Source organism: Apostichopus japonicus, chromosome 10 (genome assembly GCF_037975245.1).
Source record: "Apostichopus japonicus isolate 1M-3 chromosome 10, ASM3797524v1, whole genome shotgun sequence".
Classification (NCBI taxonomy): Eukaryota; Metazoa; Echinodermata; class Holothuroidea; order Aspidochirotida; family Stichopodidae; genus Apostichopus; species Apostichopus japonicus.
The window spans coordinates 13,646,137-13,667,452 of NC_092570.1; the positions used below are offsets into that span (position 1 = coordinate 13,646,137).

A 21,316-nucleotide genomic window follows, 5' to 3' on the forward strand; every position below is an offset into this window, starting at 1 on the left:
TTTTTGCATTTGGCCTAACTTTATGCACTGCTCTTATTCAAAATTTGCTTTTTGCATTGGGACTAACTTTATGCACTGCTCTGATTCAAAATCTGCTATTTGCATTTGGCCTAACTTTATGCACTGCTCTGATTCAAAATTTGCTTTTTGCATATGGCCTAACTTTATGCAAATAGCAGATTATTCAAATCTGCTTGTTGCATTAGGCCTAACTTGAGGCACTGCTCTTATTCAAAATTTGCTTTGTGCATTAAGCCTAACTGTATGCACTGCTCTGATTCAAAATCTGCTTTTTGCATTAGGCCTATAACTTAATGCACTGCTCTTATTCGAAATCTTCTATTTGCATTAGGCCTATAACTTTATGCACTGCTCTGATTCAAAATCTGATATTTGCATAAGGCCTACCTTTATGCACTGCTCTGATTCAAAATCTGCTATTTGCATTAGGCCTAACTTTATCATTTATGCACTGCTCTGATTCAAAATCTGCTTTTTGCATTAGGCCTAACTTTATCATTTATGCACTGCTCTGATTCAAAATCTGCTTTTTGCATTAGGCCTAACTTTATGCACTGCTCTGATTCAAAATCTGCTATTTGCATTAGGCCTATAACTTTATGCACTGCTCTGATTCAAAATCTGCTATTTGCATAAGGCCTACCTTTATGCACTGCTCTGATTCAAAATCTGCTATTTGCATTAGGCCTAACTTTATCATTTATGCACGGCTCTTATTCAAAATCTGCTATTTGCAGTAGGCCTAGCTTTATGCACTGCTCTGATTCAAAATCTGATATTTGCATTAGGTGTAACTTTATGCACTGCTCTTATTCAAAATCTGCTATTTGCATTAGGCCTATAACTTTATGCACTGCTCTGATTCAAAATCTGCTATTTGCATAAGGCCTACCTTTATGCACTGCTCTGATTCAAAATATGCTATTTGCATTAGGCCTAACTTGATCTTTTATGCACTGCTCTTATTCAAAATCTACTTTGTGCATTAGGCCTATAACTTTATGCAATGCTCTAATTCAAAATCTGCTATTTGCATAAGGCCTAACTTTATGCACTGCTCTTATTCAAATTTTGCTATTTGCATTAGGCCTAACTTTATGCACTGCTCTGATTCAAAATCTGCTATTTGCATTAGGCCTAACTTTATGCACTGCTCTGATTCAAAATCTGCTTTTCGCATTAGGCCTATAACTTTATGCAATGCTCTGATTCAAAATCTGCTATTTGCATAAGGCCTAACTTTATGCACTGCTCTTATTCAAAATCTGCTATTTGCATTAGGCCTAACTTTATGCACTGCTCTGATTCAAAATCTGCTATTTGCATTAGGCCTAACTTTATGCACTGCTCTGATTCAAAATCTGCTTTTCGCATTAGGCCTAACTTTATGCACTGCTCTTATTCAAAATCTGCTATTTGCACTATTCCTAACTTTATGCACTGCTCTTATTCAAAATCTGCTATTTGCATTGGGCCTAACTTTATGCACTGCTCTTATTCAAAATCTGCTTTTTGCATTGGGCCTAACTTTATGCACTGCTCTTATTCAAAATCTGCTTTTTGCATTAGGCCTACCTTTATGCACTGCTCTGATTCAAAATCTGCTATTTGCATTAGGCCTAACTTTATCATTTATGCACTGCTCTTATTCAAAATCTGCTATTTGCATTGGGCCTATAACTTTATGCAATGCTCTGATGCAAAATCTGCTATTTACAGTTGGCCTAACTTTATGCACTGCTCTTATTCAAATTTTGCTATTTGCATTAGGCCTATAACTTTATGCACTGCTCTTATTCAAAATCTGCATTTTGCATTAGACCCAACTTTATGCACTGCTCTTATTCAAAATCTGCTTTTTGCATTGGGCCTAACTTTATGCACTGCTCTTATTCAAATTTTGCTATTTGCATTAGGCCTAACTTTATGCACTGCTCTGATTCAAAATCTGCTATTTGCATTAGGCCTAACTTTATGCACTGCTCTGATTCAAAATCTGCTTTTCGCATTAGGCCTATAACTTTATGCAATGCTCTGATTCAAAATCTGCTATTTGCATAAGGCCTAACTTTATGCACTGCTCTTATTCAAAATCTGCTATTTGCATTAGGCCTAACTTTATGCACTGCTCTGATTCAAAATCTGCTATTTGCATTAGGCCTAACTTTATGCACTGCTCTGATTCAAAATCTGCTTTTCGCATTAGGCCTAACTTTATGCACTGCTCTTATTCAAAATCTGCTATTTGCACTATTCCTAACTTTATGCACTGCTCTTATTCAAAATCTGCTATTTGCATTGGGCCTAACTTTATGCACTGCTCTTATTCAAAATCTGCTTTTTGCATTGGGCCTAACTTTATGCACTGCTCTTATTCAAAATCTGCTTTTTGCATTAGGCCTACCTTTATGCACTGCTCTGATTCAAAATCTGCTATTTGCATTAGGCCTAACTTTATCATTTATGCACTGCTCTTATTCAAAATCTGCTATTTGCATTGGGCCTATAACTTTATGCAATGCTCTGATGCAAAATCTGCTATTTACAGTTGGCCTAACTTTATGCACTGCTCTTATTCAAATTTTGCTATTTGCATTAGGCCTATAACTTTATGCACTGCTCTTATTCAAAATCTGCATTTTGCATTAGACCCAACTTTATGCACTGCTCTTATTCAAAATCTGCTTTTTGCATTGGGCCTAACTTTATGCACTGCTCTGATTCAAAATCTGCTTTTTGCATTGGTCCTAACTTTATGCACTGCTCTGATTCAAAATCTGCTATTTGTATAAGGCCTAACTTTATGCACTGCTCTGATTCAAAATCTGCTTTTTGTATTGGGCCTAACTTTATGCACTGCTCTTATTCAAAATTTGTTTTTTGCATTGGGCCTAACTTTATGCACTGCTCTGATTCAAAATCTGATATTTCCTTTAGGCTTAACTTTATGCACTGCTCAAGATTATTCAAAATCTGCTTTTTGCATTAGGCCTAACTTTATGCACTGCTCTTATTCAAAATCTGCTATTTGCATTAGGCCTATAACTTAATGCACTGCTCTTATTCGAAATCTTCTATTTGCATTAGGCCTATAACTTTATGCACTGCTCTGATTCAAAATCTGATATTTGCATAAGGCCTACCTTTATGCACTGCTCTGATTCAAAATCTGCATTTTGCATTAGGCCTAACTTTATCATTTATGCACTGCTCTGATTCAAAATCTGATATTTGCATTAGGCCTAACTTTATGCACTGCTCTGATTCAAAATCTGCTTTTTGCATTAGGCCTAACTTTATGCACTGCTCTGATTCAAAATCTGCTTTTTGCATTAGGCCTAACTTTATGCACTGCTCTGATTCAAAATCTGCTATTTGCATTAGGCCTATAACTTTATGCACTGCTCTGATTCAAAATCTGCTATTTGCATAAGGCCTACCTTTATGCACTGCTCTGATTCAAAATCTGCTATTTGCATTAGGCCTAACTTTATCATTTATGCACTGCTCTTATTCAAAATCTGCTATTTGCAGTAGGCCTAGCTTTATGCACTGCTCTGATTCAAAATCTGATATTTGCATTAGGCCTAACTTTATGCACTGCTCTTATTCAAAATCTGCTATTTGCATTAGGCCTATAACTTTATGCACTGCTCTGATTCAAAATCTGCTATTTGCAATAGGCCTATAACTTTATGCACTGCTCTGATTCAAAATCTGCTATTTGCATAAGGCCTACCTTTATGCACTGCTCTGATTCAAAATATGCTATTTGCATTAGGCCTAACTTTATCTTTTATGCACTGCTCTTATTCAAAATCTACTTTGTGCATTAGGCCTATAACTTTATGCAATGCTCTGATTCAAAATCTGCTATTTGCATAAGGCCTAACTTTATGCACTGCTCTTATTCAAATTTTGCTATTTGCATTAGGCCTAACTTTATGCACTGCTCTGATTCAAAATCTGCTATTTGCATTAGGCCTAACTTTATGCACTGCTCTGATTCAAAATCTGCTTTTCGCATTAGGCCTATAACTTTATGCAATGCTCTGATTCAAAATCTGCTATTTGCATAAGGCCTAACTTTATGCACTGCTCTGATTCAAAATCTGCTATTTGCATTAGGCCTAACTTTATGCACTGCTCTGATTCAAAATCTGCTATTTGCATTAGGCCTAACTTTATGCACTGCTCTGATTCAAAATCTGCTTTTCGCATTAGGCCTAACTTTATGCACTGCTCTTATTCAAAATCTGCTATTTGCATTATTCCTAACTTTATGCACTGCTCTTATTCAAAATCTGCTATTTGCATTGGGCCTAACTTTATGCACTGCTCTTATTCAAAATCTGCTTTTTGCATTGGGCCTAACTTTATGCACTGCTCTTATTCAAAATCTGCTATTTGTATAAGGCCTAACTTTATGCACTGCTCTTATTCAAAATTTGCTTTTTGCTTTGGGCCTAACTTTATGCACTGTTCTGATTCAAAATCTGCTTTTTGCATTTGGCCTAACTTTATGCACTGCTCTTATTCAAAGTTTGCTTTTTGCATTGGGACTAACTTTATGCACTGCTCTGATTCAAAATCTGCTATTTGCATTTGGCCTAACTTTATGCACTGCTCTGATTCAAAATTTGCTTTTTGCATTGGGACTAACTTTATGCATTGCTCTGATTCAAAATCTGCTATTTGCATATGGCCTAACTTTATGCAAATAGCAGATTATTCAAATCTGCTTGTTGCATTAGGCCTAACTTGAGGCACTGCTCTTATTCAAAATTTGCTTTGTGCATTAAGCCTAACTGTATGCACTGCTCTGATTCAAAATCTGCTTTTTGCATTAGGCCTAACTTTATGCACTGCTCTTATTCAAAATCTGCTTTTTGCATTAGGCCTAACTTTATGCACTGCTCTTATTCAAATTCTGCTTTTTGCATTAGGCCTTACTTTATCATTTATGCACTGCTCTGATTCAAAATCTTCTATTTGCATTATTCCTAACTTTATGCACTGCTCTTATTCAAAATCTGCTTTTGCATTAGGCCAAACTTTATGCACTGCTCTTATTCAAAATCTGCTATTTGCATTATTCCTAACTTTATGCACTGCTCTTATTCAAAATCTGCTATTTGTATAAGGCCTAACTTTATGCACTGCTCTTATTCAAAATTTGCTTTTTGCTTTGGGCCTAACTTTATGCACTGTTCTGATTCAAAATCTGCTTTTTGCATTTGGCCTAACTTTATGCACTGCTCTTATTCAAAATTTGCTTTTTGCATTGGGACTAACTTTATGCACTGCTCTGATTCAAAATCTGCTATTTGCATTTGGCCTAACTTTATGCACTGCTCTGATTCAAAATTTGCTTTTTGCATTGGGACTAACTTTATGCATTGCTCTGATTCAAAATCTGCTATTTGCATATGGCCTGACTTTATGCAAATAGCAGATTATTCAAATCTGCTTGTTGCATTAGGCCTAACTTGAGGCACTGCTCTTATTCAAAATTTGCTTTGTGCATTAAGCCTAACTGTATGCACTGCTCTGATTCAAAATCTGCTTTTTGCATTAGGCCTAACTTTATGCACTGCTCTGATTCAAAATCTGCTTTTTGCATTAGGCCTAACTTTATGCACTGCTCTTATTCAAATTCTGCTTTTTGCATTAGGCCTTACTTTATCATTTATGCACTGCTCTGATTCAAAATCTTCTATTTGCATTAGGCCTAACTTTATGCACTGCTCTTATTCAAAATCTGCTTTTTGCATTAGGCCAAACTTTATGCACTGCTCTTATTCAAAATCTGCTATTTGCATTATTCCTAACTTTATGCACTGCTCTTATTCAAAATCTGCTATTTGTATAAGGCCTAACTTTATGCACTGCTCTTATTCAAAATTTGCTTTTTGCTTTGGGCCTAACTTTATGCACTGCTCTGATTCAAAATCTGCTTTTTGCATTTGGCCTAACTTTATGCACTGCTCTTATTCAAAATTTGCTTTTTGCATTGGGACTAACTTTATGCACTGCTCTGATTCAAAATCTGCTATTTGCATTTGGCCTAACTTTATGCACTGCTCTGATTCAAAATTTGCTTTTTGCATTGGGACTAACTTTATGCATTGCTCTGATTCAAAATCTGCTATTTGCATATGGCCTAACTTTATGCAAATAGCAGATTATTCAAATCTGCTTGTTGCATTAGGCCTAACTTGAGGCACTGCTCTTATTCAAAATTTGCTTTTTGCAATAGGCCTTACTTTATGCACTGCTCTGATTCAAAATCTGCTTTGTGCATTAAGCCTAACTGTATGCACTGCTCTGATTCAAAATCTGCTTTTTGCATTGGGCCTAACTTTATGCACTGCTCTGATTCAAAATCTGCTTTTTGCATTGGTCCTAACTTTATGCACTGCTCTGATTCAAAATCTGCTATTTGTATAAGGCCTAACTTTATGCACTGCTCTGATTCAAAATCTGCTTTTTGTATTGGGCCTAACTTTATGCACTGCTCTTATTCAAAATTTGTTTTTTGCATTGGGCCTAACTTTATGCACTGCTCTGATTCAAAATCTGATATTTGCTTTAGGCTTAACTTTATGCACTGCTCAAGATTATTCAAAATCTGCTTTTTGCATTAGGCCTAACTTTATGCACTGCTCTTATTCAAAATCTGCTATTTGCATTAGGCCTATAACTTAATGCACTGCTCTTATTCGAAATCTTCTATTTGCATTAGGCCTATAACTTTATGCACTGCTCTGATTCAAAATCTGATATTTGCATAAGGCCTACCTTTATGCACTGCTCTGATTCAAAATCTGCATTTTGCATTAGGCCTAACTTTATCATTTATGCACTGCTCTGATTCAAAATCTGATATTTGCATTAGGCCTAACTTTATGCACTGCTCTGATTCAAAATCTGCTTTTTGCATTAGGCCTAACTTTATGCACTGCTCTGATTCAAAATCTGCTTTTTGCATTAGGCCTAACTTTATGCACTGCTCTGATTCAAAATCTGCTATTTGCATTAGGCCTATAACTTTATGCACTGCTCTGATTCAAAATCTGCTATTTGCATAAGGCCTACCTTTATGCACTGCTCTGATTCAAAATCTGCTATTTGCATTAGGCCTAACTTTATCATTTATGCAGTGCTCTTATTCAAAATCTGCTATTTGCAGTAGGCCTAGCTTTATGCACTGCTCTGATTCAAAATCTGATATTTGCATTAGGCCTAACTTTATGCACTGCTCTTATTCAAAATCTGCTATTTGCATTAGGCCTATAACTTTATGCACTGCTCTGATTCAAAATCTGCTATTTGCATTAGGCCTATAACTTTATGCACTGCTCTGATTCAAAATCTGCTATTTGCATAAGGCCTACCTTTATGCACTGCTCTGATTCAAAATATGCTATTTGCATTAGGCCTAACTTTATCTTTTATGCACTGCTCTTATTCAAAATCTACTTTGTGCATTAGGCCTATAACTTTATGCAATGCTCTGATTCAAAATCTGCTATTTGCATAAGGCCTAACTTTATGCACTGCTCTTATTCAAATTTTGCTATTTGCATTAGGCCTAACTTTATGCACTGCTCTGATTCAAAATCTGCTATTTGCATTAGGCCTAACTTTATGCACTGCTCTGATTCAAAATCTGCTTTTCGCAATTAGGCCTATAACTTTATGCAATGCTCTGATTCAAAATCTGCTATTTGCATAAGGCCTTACTTTATGCACTGCTCTTATTCAAAATCTGCTATTTGCATTAGGCCTAACTTTATGCACTGCTCTGATTCAAAATCTGCTTTTTGCATTAGGCCTAACTTTATGCACTGCTCTGATTCAAAATCTGCTTTTCGCATTAGGCCTAACTTTATGCACTGCTCTTATTCAAAATCTGCTATTTGCATTATTCCTAACTTTATGCACTGCTCTTATTCAAAATCTGCTATTTGCATTGGGCCTAACTTAATGCACTGCTCTTATTCAAAATCTGCTTTTTTGCATTGGGCCTAACTTTATGCACTGCTCTTATTCAAAATCTGCTATTTGTATAAGGCCTAACTTTATGCACTGCTCTTATTCAAAATTTGCTTTTTGCTTTGGGCCTAACTTTATGCACTGTTCTGATTCAAAATCTGCTTTTTGCATTTGGCCTAACTTTATGCACTGCTCTTATTCAAAATTTGCTTTTTGCATTGGGACTAACTTTATGCACTGCTCTGATTCAAAATCTGCTATTTGCATTTGGCCTAACTTTATGCACTGCTCTGATTCAAAATTTGCTTTTTGCATTGGGACTAACTTTATGCATTGCTCTGATTCAAAATCTGCTATTTGCATATGGCCTAACTTTATGCAAATAGCAGATTATTCAAATCTGCTTGTTGCATTAGGCCTAACTTGAGGCACTGCTCTTATTCGAAATTTGCTTTGTGCATTAAGCCTAACTGTATGCACTGCTCTGATTCAAAATCTGCTTTTTGCATTTGGCCTAACTTTATGCACTGCTCTTATTCAAAATCTGCTTTTTACATTAGGCCTAACTTTATGCACTGCTCTTATTCAAATTCTGCTTTTTGCATTAGGCCTTACTTTATCATTTATGCACTGCTCTGATTCAAAATCTTCTATTTGCATTAGGCCTAACTTTATGCACTGCTCTGATTCAAAATCTGCTTTTTGCATTAGGCCAAACTTTATGCACTGCTCTTATTCAAAATCTGCTATTTGCATTATTCCTAACTTTATGCACTGCTCTTATTCAAAATCTGCTATTTGTATAAGGCCTAACTTTATGCACTGCTCTTATTCAAAATTTGCTTTTTGCTTTGGGCCTAACTTTATGCACTGCTCTGATTCAAAATCTGCTTTTTGCATTTGGCCTAACTTTATGCACTGCTCTTATTCAAAATTTGCTTTTTGCATTGGGACTAACTTTATGCACTGCTCTGATTCAAAATCTGCTATTTGCATTTGGCCTAACTTTATGCACTGCTCTGATTCAAAATTTGCTTTTTGCATTGGGACTAACTTTATGCATTGCTCTGATTCAAAATCTGCTATTTGCATATGGCCTAACTTTATGCAAATAGCAGATTATTCAAATCTGCTTGTTGCATTAGGCCTAACTTGAGGCACTGCTCTTATTCAAAATTTGCTTTTTGCAATAGGCCTTACTTTATGCACTGCTCTGATTCAAAATCTGCTTTTTGCATTAGGCCTAACTTTATGCACTGCTCTTATTCAAAATCTGCTTTTTGCATTAGGCCTAACTTTATGCACTGCTCTTATTCAAATTCTGCTTTTTGCATTAGGCCTTACTTTATCATTTATGCACTGCTCTGATTCAAAATCTTCTATTTGCATAAGGCCTTACTTTATGCACTGCTCTTATTCAAAATCTGCTTTTTGCATTAGGCCAAACTTTATGCACTGCTCTTATTCAAAATCTGCTATTTGTATAAAGCCTAACTTTATGCACTGCTCTTATTCAAAATTTGCTTTTTGCTTTGGGCCTAACTTTATGCACTGCTCTGATTTTAAATCTGCTTTTTGCATTTGGCCTAACTTTATGCACTGCTCTTATTCAAAATTTGCTTTTTGCATTGGGACTAACTTTATGCACTGCTCTGATTCAAAATCTGCTATTTGCATTGGGCCTAACTTTATGCACTGCTCTGATTCAAAAGTTGCTTTTTGCATTGGGACTAACTTTATGCATTGCTCTGATTCAAAATCTGCTATTTGCATATGGCCTAACTTTATGCAAATAGCAGATTATTCAAATCTGCTTGTTGCATTAGGCCTAACTTGAGGCACTGCTCTTATTCAAAATTTGCATTTTTCAATAGGCCTTACTTTATGCACTGCTCTGATTCAAAATCTGCTTTGTGCATTAAGCCTAACTGTATGCACTGCTCTGATTCAAAATCTGCTTTTTGCATTAGGCCTAACTTTATGCACTGCTCTTATTCAAAATCTGCTTTTTGCATTAGGCCTAACTTTATGCACTGCTCTTATTCAAAATTTGCTTTTTGCATTAGGCCTTACTTTATCATTTATGCACTGCTCTGATTCAAAATCTTCTATTTGCATTAGGCCTAACTTTATGCACTGCTCTTATTCAAAATCTGCTTTTTGCATTAGGCCAAACTTTATGCACTGCTCTTATTCAAAATCTGCTATTTGCATTATTCCTAACTTTATGCACTGCTCTTATTCAAAAGCTGCTTTTTGCATTAGGCCTAACTTTATGCACTGCTCTTATTCAAAATTTGCTTTTTGCAATAGGCCTTACTTTATGCACTGCTCTGATTCAAAATCTGCTTTTTGCATTAGGCCTAACTTTATGCACTGTTCTGATTCAAAATCTGCTATTTGCATTATTCCTAACTTTATGCACTGCTCTTTTCAAAATCTGCTATTTGCATTAGGCCTAACTTTATGCACTGCTCTTATTCAAAATCTGCTATTTGCAGTAACCCTAACTGTATGCACTGCTCTGATTCAAAATCTGCTATTTGCATTAGGCCTAACTTTATGCACTGCTCAAGATTATTCAAAATATGCTTTTTGCATTAGGCCTAACTTCATGCACTGCTCTTATTCAAAATTTGCTTTTTGCAATAGGCCTTACTTTATGCACTGCTCTTATTCAAAATCTGCTATTTACATTAGGTCTAACTTTATGCACTGCTCTTATTCAAAAGCTGCTTTTTGCATTAGGCCTAACTTTATGCACTGCTCTTATTCAAAATCTGCTATTTGCAATAGGTCTTACTTTATGCACTGCTCTGATTCAAAATCTGATATTTGCATATGGCCTAACTTTATGCACCGCTCTGATTCAAAATCTGCTATTTGCATATGGCCTAACTTTATGCAATGCTCTGATTCAAAATCTGCTATTTGCATTAGGCCTAACTTTATGCACTGCTCTTATTCAAAATCTGCTATTTGCATTAGGCCTATAACTTTATGCACTCCTCTTATTCAAATTTTGCTATTTGCATTAGGCCTAACTTAATTCACTGCTCTGATTCAAAATCTGCTATTTACATTAGGCATAAATTTATGCACTGCTCTTATTCAAAATCTGCTATTTGCATTAGGCATAAATTTATGCACTGCTCTTACTTAAAATCTGCTATTTACATTAGGCATAAATTTATGCACTGCTCTTATTCAAAATCTGCTATTTGCATTAGGCATAACTTTATGCACTGCTCTTATTCAAAATCTGCTTGTTGCATTAGGCCTAACTTTATGCACTGCTCTTATTCAGAATCTGCTATTTGCATTAGGCCTAACTTAATTCACTGCTCTGATTCAAAATCTGCTATTTACATTAGGCATAAATTTATGCACTGCTCTTATTCAAAATCTGCTATTTGCATTAGGCATAAATTTATGCACTGCTCTTACTTAAAATCTGCTATTTACATTAGGCATAAATTTATGCACTGCTCTTATTCAAAATCTGCTATTTGCAATAGGCATTACTTTATGCACTGCTCTTATTCAAAATCTGCTTGTTGCATTAGGCCTAACTTTATGCACTGCTCTTATTCAGAATCTGCTATTTGCATTAGGCCTAACTTTATCATTTATGCACTGCTTTTATTCAAAGTCTGCTATTTGCAATAGGCATAAATTTATGCACTGCTCTTATTCAAAATCTGCTTGTTGCATTAGGCCTAACTTTATGCACTGCTCTGATTCAGAATCTGCTTTTGCATTAGGGCCTAACTTTATGCACTGCTCTGATTCAAAATCTGCTATTTGCATTAGGCCAACTGTATGCACTGTAGAGTGTGAGGTCATGACCTCATGACTGGGTGAACAGTGAATGAACCAAGGTCTGAATGATCATGTGACACCCAAGTTTTGACTATTTCACCTGGGTCCTCTCTTGGGAACTACTAATGGGTTAGAATACCAAATGGGTAGGAGTACTGGAGTCAATCCAAAATAGATCAATTCATTTCTATCCACTACTGATAATGACAAATTCTTGAGACAATCTCATAGAAAGATGATCTGTAAAGTGAAATCCAAATTCATTAAGTTTGTCTTACTTAAAACCAAATTTAAAAAAAAAGAAGAACAGCCACCAGTAAGACTACTTGACATGTTTTTCTTGCTCTCCACATGTCTCTCTCTTTTTCCTTTCTTATTATTTTTTCCTTTCTTATTATTTTCCCCGCTGCATAATATTGATGGGCACCTTCATTTCTTACCAATTCAGCGAGCTGTTCGGACACCTTTGCTTGGGAGTCAACCACTGACTTTACATGCTCCTGTAACAACAAAAACAAACGTTTTTCTTTATACGTAAAGATCCATTGTAACTCATATATTGTCAAGGGTCAGGCACCACAAGAAGGGGGTCAGGAGGGTCACAGTCCTACAGTCAATTAGGGTGCAGGCAGTGGTGTAACAAGACTTTTTTATCTGGGAGGCTAAGGGGGCAAAGAGTTGGAGTGTAGGGGGGGTGGGGCAAGTTTCGCGAGCGACCAGTTCAGTCATTTTTATGTACCTTTGCAATATATGCCCCATTCCCAAGCACTTGAAACGATGGTAACAGTACTGTTATGAAAGTTTTCTTTACCCAGGTTGCACAATTTATTCCTGAGTTACATCCACCAAATTGTTCTCATTTTTGGTTTGGACTATTCTTTCAACAGTACAGTTTAAGCTATCTCATTGTCTATGATTAACTATAATTATGGTTTAAATAAATATGAATATGAAGCTCACTTACATCGAATTAGGCTTCATTCATCAGCCACTACAAAACTGTCTGTCCAGCACCATAGTCCATCGGTTTTATTACATTAATCGGCTTAAATCTATATATACTTTGGTTAGGCCTATTCTAACCAATGATCCGTCTGTGTGAGTTCATACATGTGATGATAAAATTACTCATATATCATGCTGCAGCTTCCAAGTAACAATATCCGATTCACTTCAGACAGTGGAAAGTGGTATCATAGTTATAAACATACACATGATATAACAAGCATGGTAGCAGCCTAGCAGGTTATCTCGTTGGGTAGTGTGTTTGGCGAGGGGACCTCGTAGCGATGACAGACAGCAAAATAATAGGATAATATTTAACTTGAGATGCAATTGGCTGGTATTCCTGTCAATTAAGGATTAACATCAACCACGAACTGGTTTAACTGAGTCTTTAAATGCATTTTGGCATTTCCGTCCAATATTTTTGCTTGTGCCCATCAATGTCATTTGGGGTGGCAAGCCGGGAGCAAGACATTCCACGGGGCAGGGGGGAGGGAAGGGGGGTTGGGCTCCCTGAAGTATTGATATCATTGATGTCAGTGACAATACAGCTACATTCACCATGTAAATTATGAAACTGAAAAGCAATCAGTTTCTCCCCCTATCCTCTTATAGTAACACTACGACATCAGACATAGAGAAATATGGCAGCTAGCTAGATGGCTAGTTTATTCTAGGGCATCTTACAAACAAAAAAGTCAGTTCCAAGGTCATTTGAAAATGTAACTAACCTCTAGGGCAGTGGTGTCATTTCTCAGAGCTTTTATCTCATCAAGAATAGCTGATAGTAAATTAGGACTATTAGCATTGTTATTTTTGCACAGCTTGTGATCCATAACTGAGGAATCTATACCATTCGCCGTCTTACTTCTCCCGAGCATCTTTCTTGGGTCTGTTAAAATTCAATAATGCAAATCAAGAAACAAGACAAGAAGGTCAGAAGTCAGATATTGTTCAGAAGATCAACATAGTTAGTGATGTTTGCAAATGCATAAGGACACGGGAAGGAAAGTTTAAGTTTTGTGTCCGAACATTTAATTTTCCATACAGCATGAGGCTTTTTACTTATATTTTACAAGTTAATTTTTTGCAATGTACAGATATAGGTGCTACTGATAAATTTGTCAAACTGTGGTTCATTAGAAATGGCACTTGGGCTGTTTTGTTAACTAGCCTACTGCATGTTGGTAATATTGACATGTGAAGGTATGAATAGCCTACCCATTTAGTACTGTTGGATAATGATTTGGAACAGTTTTAATTTGTAAGATGGAGTGCCTTTTTCTTGAAAAATCATTTTTTGTAAAGAATAAAGTTTTTTGGAAGGGGCTTTGAAGCATACAGGCAGTGGATGCAAATCAAAAACTTTCATTCCCAAGATTTAATCTAGATTGCACAATTTGAATGCACATCTACTGCAAGTAGATATTCTTTTTATCATGCATGGGTAAGGTGACTAATTTTCCTGACTGGAATCAGGGACATTTATTGTGTGACTGATATGGGTGAGGGGTCAAAGGGGAGGGGGTGAAAACAAATTTCAAGTGCCTATGGTGCTTCAAGATGTAAAATGGTGATACTTAGAAGCACTTTTTAAATCAATTTTACTTTCAATAATGTAGCTTTTTCTTAGATGAAAGTTAGTTACTTTACGAAAGAGTGCTAGGCTAGAGCGATCTGAAATATATTTTTATGTCAGTGTTTCCACTTTACACTGGTCCACCTGGAATGCTGGTTAGTTTCGTTCTGCTTCTGCACACTTGACTAAATTTTGTTTTTACAATTATTTTACTAATAATGTGGGATATTTTCAAAATTCCTGAACATTTTGACGACTCGGGGGCATTTTCGGGGACACTTGTTCATCAGGGACAGCACACTGTAATCTGGGACTGTCCCCAAAAATCGGGGACGTCTGGTCACCTTAATTTAAGGAGACATTGAAATTCTTCCTATTACCTTGCTCTTCTACTGCCTTGGCACAGACTGCTCTGACTTGTTCCATCAACGCAGGACCCGCGAGAGATGGCGACACTCCCACGTCGGCCAGGATCATACCGGGGGTAAACTTTGATGTTTTAACTTAAATGTTGACATAACCATCATGATATTAGTATCCCATATTGTACTAAACCAAACTTACCAAACTTAACATACATATCCCAACTTGTATGCACACATGTTGGCCCAACAATCTTAACAAACACATCCCAAATTGTTTGCACACGAGTGCAAAACTTCTCCATTAATCTGCAGACTGATAAGGAACACAAGTCTACCCTCCAACTACCCTTTTCCGCCATCTTGCACAGTTTTTCTGTAACAGTTGGTGAAAACTTGTCTTAGAGGGCTCTTGAAGCAACATTTGAATGTAGCATAATCATAAAATTCTTAGAAAAAGCTGAAAAGCAAAAACATTAAATAGTTTACTTACTTGCAGGCTTGTCTTCTTGCAAACCGTCTTCGTCTTCGACGACAAAGTCGTCGTCGCTGATATCTGACAGATCTTGTTTTCCTTCCTCCTCCTCCTCCTCGTCCTTCTCCTCCTTCTTGATCGTCCTCCTCTCACCTTCCTTCGTCTTCATCTCTGGAGCAGCTTCCGTCTTCTCCATCTTCACTTCGGACTCTTGCTTCACTGCGGAATCGATTCTCTCGTTTGTTTTCACTTCCACTATTGCCTCCATCTTGATGTTCTCTTCGGCCCTGTCGACGTCCCTCTGTTTGCTTCTCGACCTCTGAGCGCTGCTCCCCCTGCTCAGGCTGCGACGGGTTCTCTCCTCGCGACCGCCTTCCTTCAAGGCAGAAGATTCCCTGCTGGATCGTGATCTGTCTCTAGAACTGGATCTAGTTGGGTTCGCCTCCTCTTTTAGCTCCGTTACCCTGGTCTCACCCTTGACCGAGGGTTCCTTCCTGGCAGCGTGCTGACTGCCGATGGAGTCGTCGCTGGAGATCTCCTCCATCTTGAGGGGTTTCTCTGGTTTGGGTTTCACTTTGTCGTCCGGTTCCTTTGCTGACCCTGTTCTATCCTTAGAAGAAGTCCTCCTTGCCTCTCCTTCCTTCTTCTTAGATGACGGTCCTTCTCCTTCTTCCCTCTTACGTTTGGTTGGCTGTTCCTGCCTCTCTTCTCCGTGTTCTCCCTCCCTCTTTCCACTCCCAGAGTGTCTATCGTGTTTGTACCTATCGTGCCCGGGAGGGTCGCTGTCTCTCTTGGACCTGTCCCCTTCAGACCGATATCGATCCCTACCGAAGCTTCCTCCCCTCGGTGGACCTTCTCTCAGAGGATATGCCCAACCGTGTTCCTCCTCTCTACCCCTTCCTCCTCCACCGCTCCTTCCCTGATCAGGATACTGCCCTCTTCTGCCCCCTCTAACATCGCTTCTGTTCCCAACGGGGTAGTGAGAATCTCTTGGGCCTCTGAAAGAGTCTTGGTACCTGTTATCTCTCTGAGGATGATCACAACCTCTCCAACTATCTCTTCCTCCCTCACCCTTAGGTTTGTAAGCTCTGTCCCATTCACCTCTTGGCCTAGGTTCATATCCCCCTCGCCTATCCTGATAAACCATCTTCCTTTGATCCCCCCTGGGGTCCCTCAGGTCACCTCTCGGGTCTCCCTGTATGTCTCTAGGCTCCCCTACATGATCTCTCCTCGTGTCATCCCTAAAGTCACCCCTGTGGCCAGCCCTCGAGTCCAGCCTGGGATCAAAGTTTGGGCCGCCTCTTGGATCAGCTCTCATATCTCTGGGAGGCCCCCTGGGATCTGGGAAATACTCATGGTGGGCATGGAAAATGGCTGGATCAGGACCAGACTGCTGGGGTAACGGTGGGGGCGGTGGTGGAAACAAGAGGCTCTCTCTGGGATCGTGAGTGTCTCTGTAGTCAGGTCGCAAATGCTTACTGCAAATCAAAGTTACAAAACCACAGGTCTATATGTGTGACTGAAAACAGAGGTTGAAATATACAAATGGGGTGGCCTGGTGACCATTTGGTCATTTCAAAATGGCTATGGAATAGTACCATAAAACTACTCTTTTGTGGCAATTTTAGCCAAATGGCTATTATGCCAGTCATCTTATGAAATAATGGCAATCTTGCATATGAAGACAATTCGGTGGAATGTGCTCATACAACCTCTATTAGAACATAAACCATGTCATAGCATTTATTGTTTTTAGACTGGGTCCCGTCTCTCTGTCTGTATATAGGCCTAGTAATGACTTCCTTCGTGGTACAGACTACATGTCTTGATCGAAAAGTTACACAAGCAATACTCTGTAATGTAAAGATATATACTCATATCGTCCACTTTTTTTACCCAATTCCACAGAGGAAACGTCTGAAAACACCTGGTCATTTATTGCAATGGAAAGATATGACACAATTTTGCAAGCTACATCAGTAAGATCGATAGAAAGATATTATTCAAGAGAAGGGACCTAACACAAGGTAGCCATGAAATTGAAAGTAGTCCTAGGCCTAACGTAACGGTCGTAATCAAAACAGACAGATCTGATTGGCACATTATCTATTGGCACATTCACGTTATCAAATTTTGATTGAAGTTTGTAAAATCTACGGACTCGTTAATAAATCTGGCGAATTTTATTTCATTTTAATTCAGCTCAAAATGTTTAAGGACAGATAACTCAATTAAAAATAATGAATACTGAGATGGAAATTGCATTGAACGGTGTCAATTTTACTGAGATCTTAGGGTAGTAAGCTGGAAAGGTCGAAGTTTAAATTTGGCAAACACGTACTGAGACTTTAAATCAGTTTGGCCTTACCATGTTTACTGAACGGCCTGTATAAAGGGAGTGAAGACTCGCACTCAAAGAAACGTCTGATGCCGGTAATCTTACTTAGTTTTGAATGTGGTGTAACAGAATTGTTAGACACCACCATCGATCCCAGAAAACAGACACACTGCTTGCTACGGTCGGTAATTAAACACTAGTGTACATTCAATACATGCAGCTACGGTGAATACCCACAACACAGTGTACATACTGTATCAGCGATGAACATCTCAGTCAAGATAAATGATAAGAAGGTATCACGTTTCATTACTTTCTGCATTTTGTTGAGAAAAAAAAACTTCACTTGCAAGCAACGGAAAGTTAACATCTTTTCAGAAGGCGGCATGCGGTTTGAGGCGAGTCTTCAATGCCTTTTAAGGCCTGTATGTTAGGCTCTAATTTATGTATTTTATTTTATTTTATTCGCACTCAGAATGTTCAAAATACAAAACTATTACAAAGACAAAATGGACGGAAAAGAAAAGAACAAAAAGAGTAACAGGAGCTAAATCCATTAGGCTGACTGAACGTCGGCCCATTTCCAATGGGGCCAAATAGACGAAAAATTGCACAATGAATGGAAAAAACTAGGGAACCAATAAATAAGACACAAAAAATGAAGATATTGCACAAAAAACAGAAAAGTGCCTCCCTCTCCCCCACCCCCAAAATTACATGAGATGCTTCCTTAACTCAGCTCTAAAAAGATGAGAAGACTTAATGGATTTGATATTGTTTGGAAGAGCATTCCAATCCTGAGTTGCCGTGAAGTAGAAAGTAGAGCTAACACCACCCTTAGAATCAATAACATAGAAATTGTGATGTCTTCTATGTACTGTAAGCACTAGTAATATAAGCCTAGCCTAGGTACAGGCCTTCCCTGGCTTAGGCTACAGATTAGCATATGATATAGGCCTAAGCCTGGGAATAGGATGCTTGTCGCAAAAGACATTCACCAAAACCACTGATTTAGACTGCACATCGTTCACCTATTTGATATCAGACAACCATCCGGCCTACCACTTCCCCCACTCGTTATAACTTACTCCATCAGTCCGGTTATGGACTTGTTTGCACCCAACATGGCGATAGTTTTTGGTTTCGATGAAATCGTAACCTATGCATTCATGCAGGCGGAGACTGTGTGTGTGTGCGTGGGTGTGTGTGTGTGTGTGTGTGTGTGTGACGCCTTGCTTGTAAACACGGAATCTTCCATAACAACTCCCTGGTTAGACACCACCATCGACCCCAGAAAAAAAAACCCATGCAGCTTGCTACCGTCGGTAATTTGGCACTAGTGTACAGTCAATACATACAGCTGCAGCAGGGAGTTGTTATGTACTAAATGAGGTGGATATTCAAAGAGAAGCAGAGGTATTATTCATTTTACAGCATGCCCTGGAAAAGATATTTTCCTCCCTATTAGCAACCTTGCTGGAAAGTGACATGCCAGCAACAACCTTAGACGTGACCCCTGAAGCAATGACTCAGACAGCGGACCAAGCATTGCGGTATTGTGCTAGTTGTACCATATAAGTTACTAAAAAAATACAATAAAATGCAAAGCAATGAAGTTGCTGCTCAATATGTGCAAATTTTATCTAAGTGGTGTTAGGATGAAAGCCCATCTGCAGACTCATTTCTGGCTTATTCAAATAAGTGGATTCAAATACAGAATAGAGGTGGCTTATTTCTAGTCAATGATAGTGTATTTATGTTTTTCAAACGTATGGAAGAAATTGTAAGGACAACCGTACAAACTAAAAATATTGTCTGCTTACAAGATGTACACCTGCAGGGTTTATTAATGAAAAATATGGAAGGTAATCGGCAACTGTTGTGTACGTGGAATACTGTTTGTGACGTTCTTTCTCAGGAAGCTATTTCTAAACTTCGTTCTGAGGTTATGGAATGTTTCATCAAATTGAGATGTGAATCCTTTATGAAAGTATATGTAAGTATTAATAAGCAAACAACAGACAAAATATCAAGAAAATCTGACAAAGGACTTAGAAATTTTTTAGGGAAGTAGAGAAACCATTGTTCTAGTTGAAATGAATAGTCCTAGAGCATGAATGGAGGGAGGATGGTTGCATAAGGCTTAACATTAAGTTTTGTTCTAATTATAACAGTTAATTTGTCATGTTGACACTTACACTACAAAGATTTGTGAAACCACTACTGATAATTTAACACTCAAGTTTGAAGGTTTACATATCTTTTTAATTTTGAGTATGTGGTTTTAAGATGAAAAGCGCGGTGGGGAGGGGGGGGGAGGCAGGCTCTGAGGTTAACAAACCTAGGGACAGTAATAACTAACCCATAGTTTATCGTATTCCATATCATGTTATTCATTCCTTAAATTTCTTCTTTTGTCCATTTTGATAATTTTGTGTACAAGTTTTATGTTAACAATGAAGAGTTTACAACAGTCATTGCAAATTCACATTCTTGTTTTGTGTACTTTCTTTCATTTAACCTCTTAATGCTCTAGTTTAAAGCCAGCATAAAGCATGCATTTGTATCACTGTATGATGTGTTCACTACAAATTCAACAAAAAAGCGATGAAGATAGCATCGTGAATACTACTTCTTCAAGAATAATTTATACAGCATTCTGATCATACCCAGGGTGTACTCTACCCACAGATCAATATTGTCCACTTTCCAAAACTTTGTCATTTCTACATTTATTTGAATTGTTGAAGGAAATGCTGCTACATACAAAGAAAGGTGCCATTTACATCAGTACAAGTTTTAATCTGTGATGTACAGTATAAAATCATTTTGGAGTGGACATAGTGAAAATAAATCAGCGAAATTGTGACAATTCATTATCCTGAGAAACATATTGTCATTCAGAAGCATTAGGCAAATAATCATAAGATATGATCAAATTCGCGGCTCACTTGCACGACTTATGGACCACAATATAGGCAACTGTCTGAACGCCTAAGCTAAAGTATTCAGAATACAGTAGGCTATTTATTTAGCTAATTTTATCAATGTGTACACCTCAGTCTTGACTAGGGGGCCAAGCAGTAACCATTCTCTCGATTGTGACTTTCCGTGAATAATATCCTGTAAAAAGTACTAAATTCCCCAAATATACGAATGAAATGTTGTAACAACTTAAAAAATTTAGAACTAACGTTAGTCCTAGCCCTACCGCAGTACCACTACCACATAGTACCACACTGTATGCCGTTTTACGTTCAAAAGTTGTGCGCCAGTGAGATATCTGTATCATGTGATATGAATTGTCCAATGAGCCATGAGTTCTGTGTGCAATCTTTGTAGAAAACAACAAACAACATGGCGGCTCCCACGGGCGCTAGTCAGTCTCCGACACACGAAAATCTACAGTGCTCAGTGCACATTGATTCTGTAAAATTTGAAGCAGTGAAGGCACTGACGAATAAACGATGGACTAAAGTTACTTCCTGCACTAAAGATTGGCTTAATCTCAGCGGCGGAGACAGTTATATCACCGTACTACTATTACTAATCAAAGTGGCTATTCTTACGACTGTTTGTAAGAATAATTTCCGATTACGCATGCGCAGTTGCTATTTTTATGACAGGCGTACTATTTTTTACGACCAGGAGTAACAATAATTTCCGGTTAGGGTTAGGATTGGGGTTTAGGGTTAAGGTTACGGTTACCCCTACTA

General features: G+C 37.8%; 1 protein-coding gene across 2 annotated transcripts in view; it reads right to left on the reverse strand.

Annotated features, from left to right (window-relative positions):
• Window positions 1–20,904, reverse strand: part of LOC139975083 (uncharacterized) — a 68,579-nt gene extending 47,675 nt beyond the window's left edge. The window contains exons 1-4 of one of the 2 annotated variants that reach the window (XM_071982704.1): window positions 20,795–20,904; window positions 15,281–16,740; window positions 13,578–13,738; window positions 12,282–12,341 (exon numbers count right to left, since the gene is read on the reverse strand). In XM_071982704.1, the coding sequence (XP_071838805.1) occupies window positions 12,282–12,341; window positions 13,578–13,738; window positions 15,281–16,740; window positions 20,795–20,892 (1,779 nt within the window). In that variant the 5' untranslated portion in view covers window positions 20,893–20,904. Of the gene's footprint in view, window positions 1–12,281; window positions 12,342–13,577; window positions 13,739–15,280; window positions 16,741–18,688; window positions 18,814–20,794 lie in introns of those variants that run through there. The other variant, XM_071982705.1, reaches the window with a different exon arrangement.
• Between the last annotated feature and the right edge of the window lie 412 nt (window positions 20,905–21,316).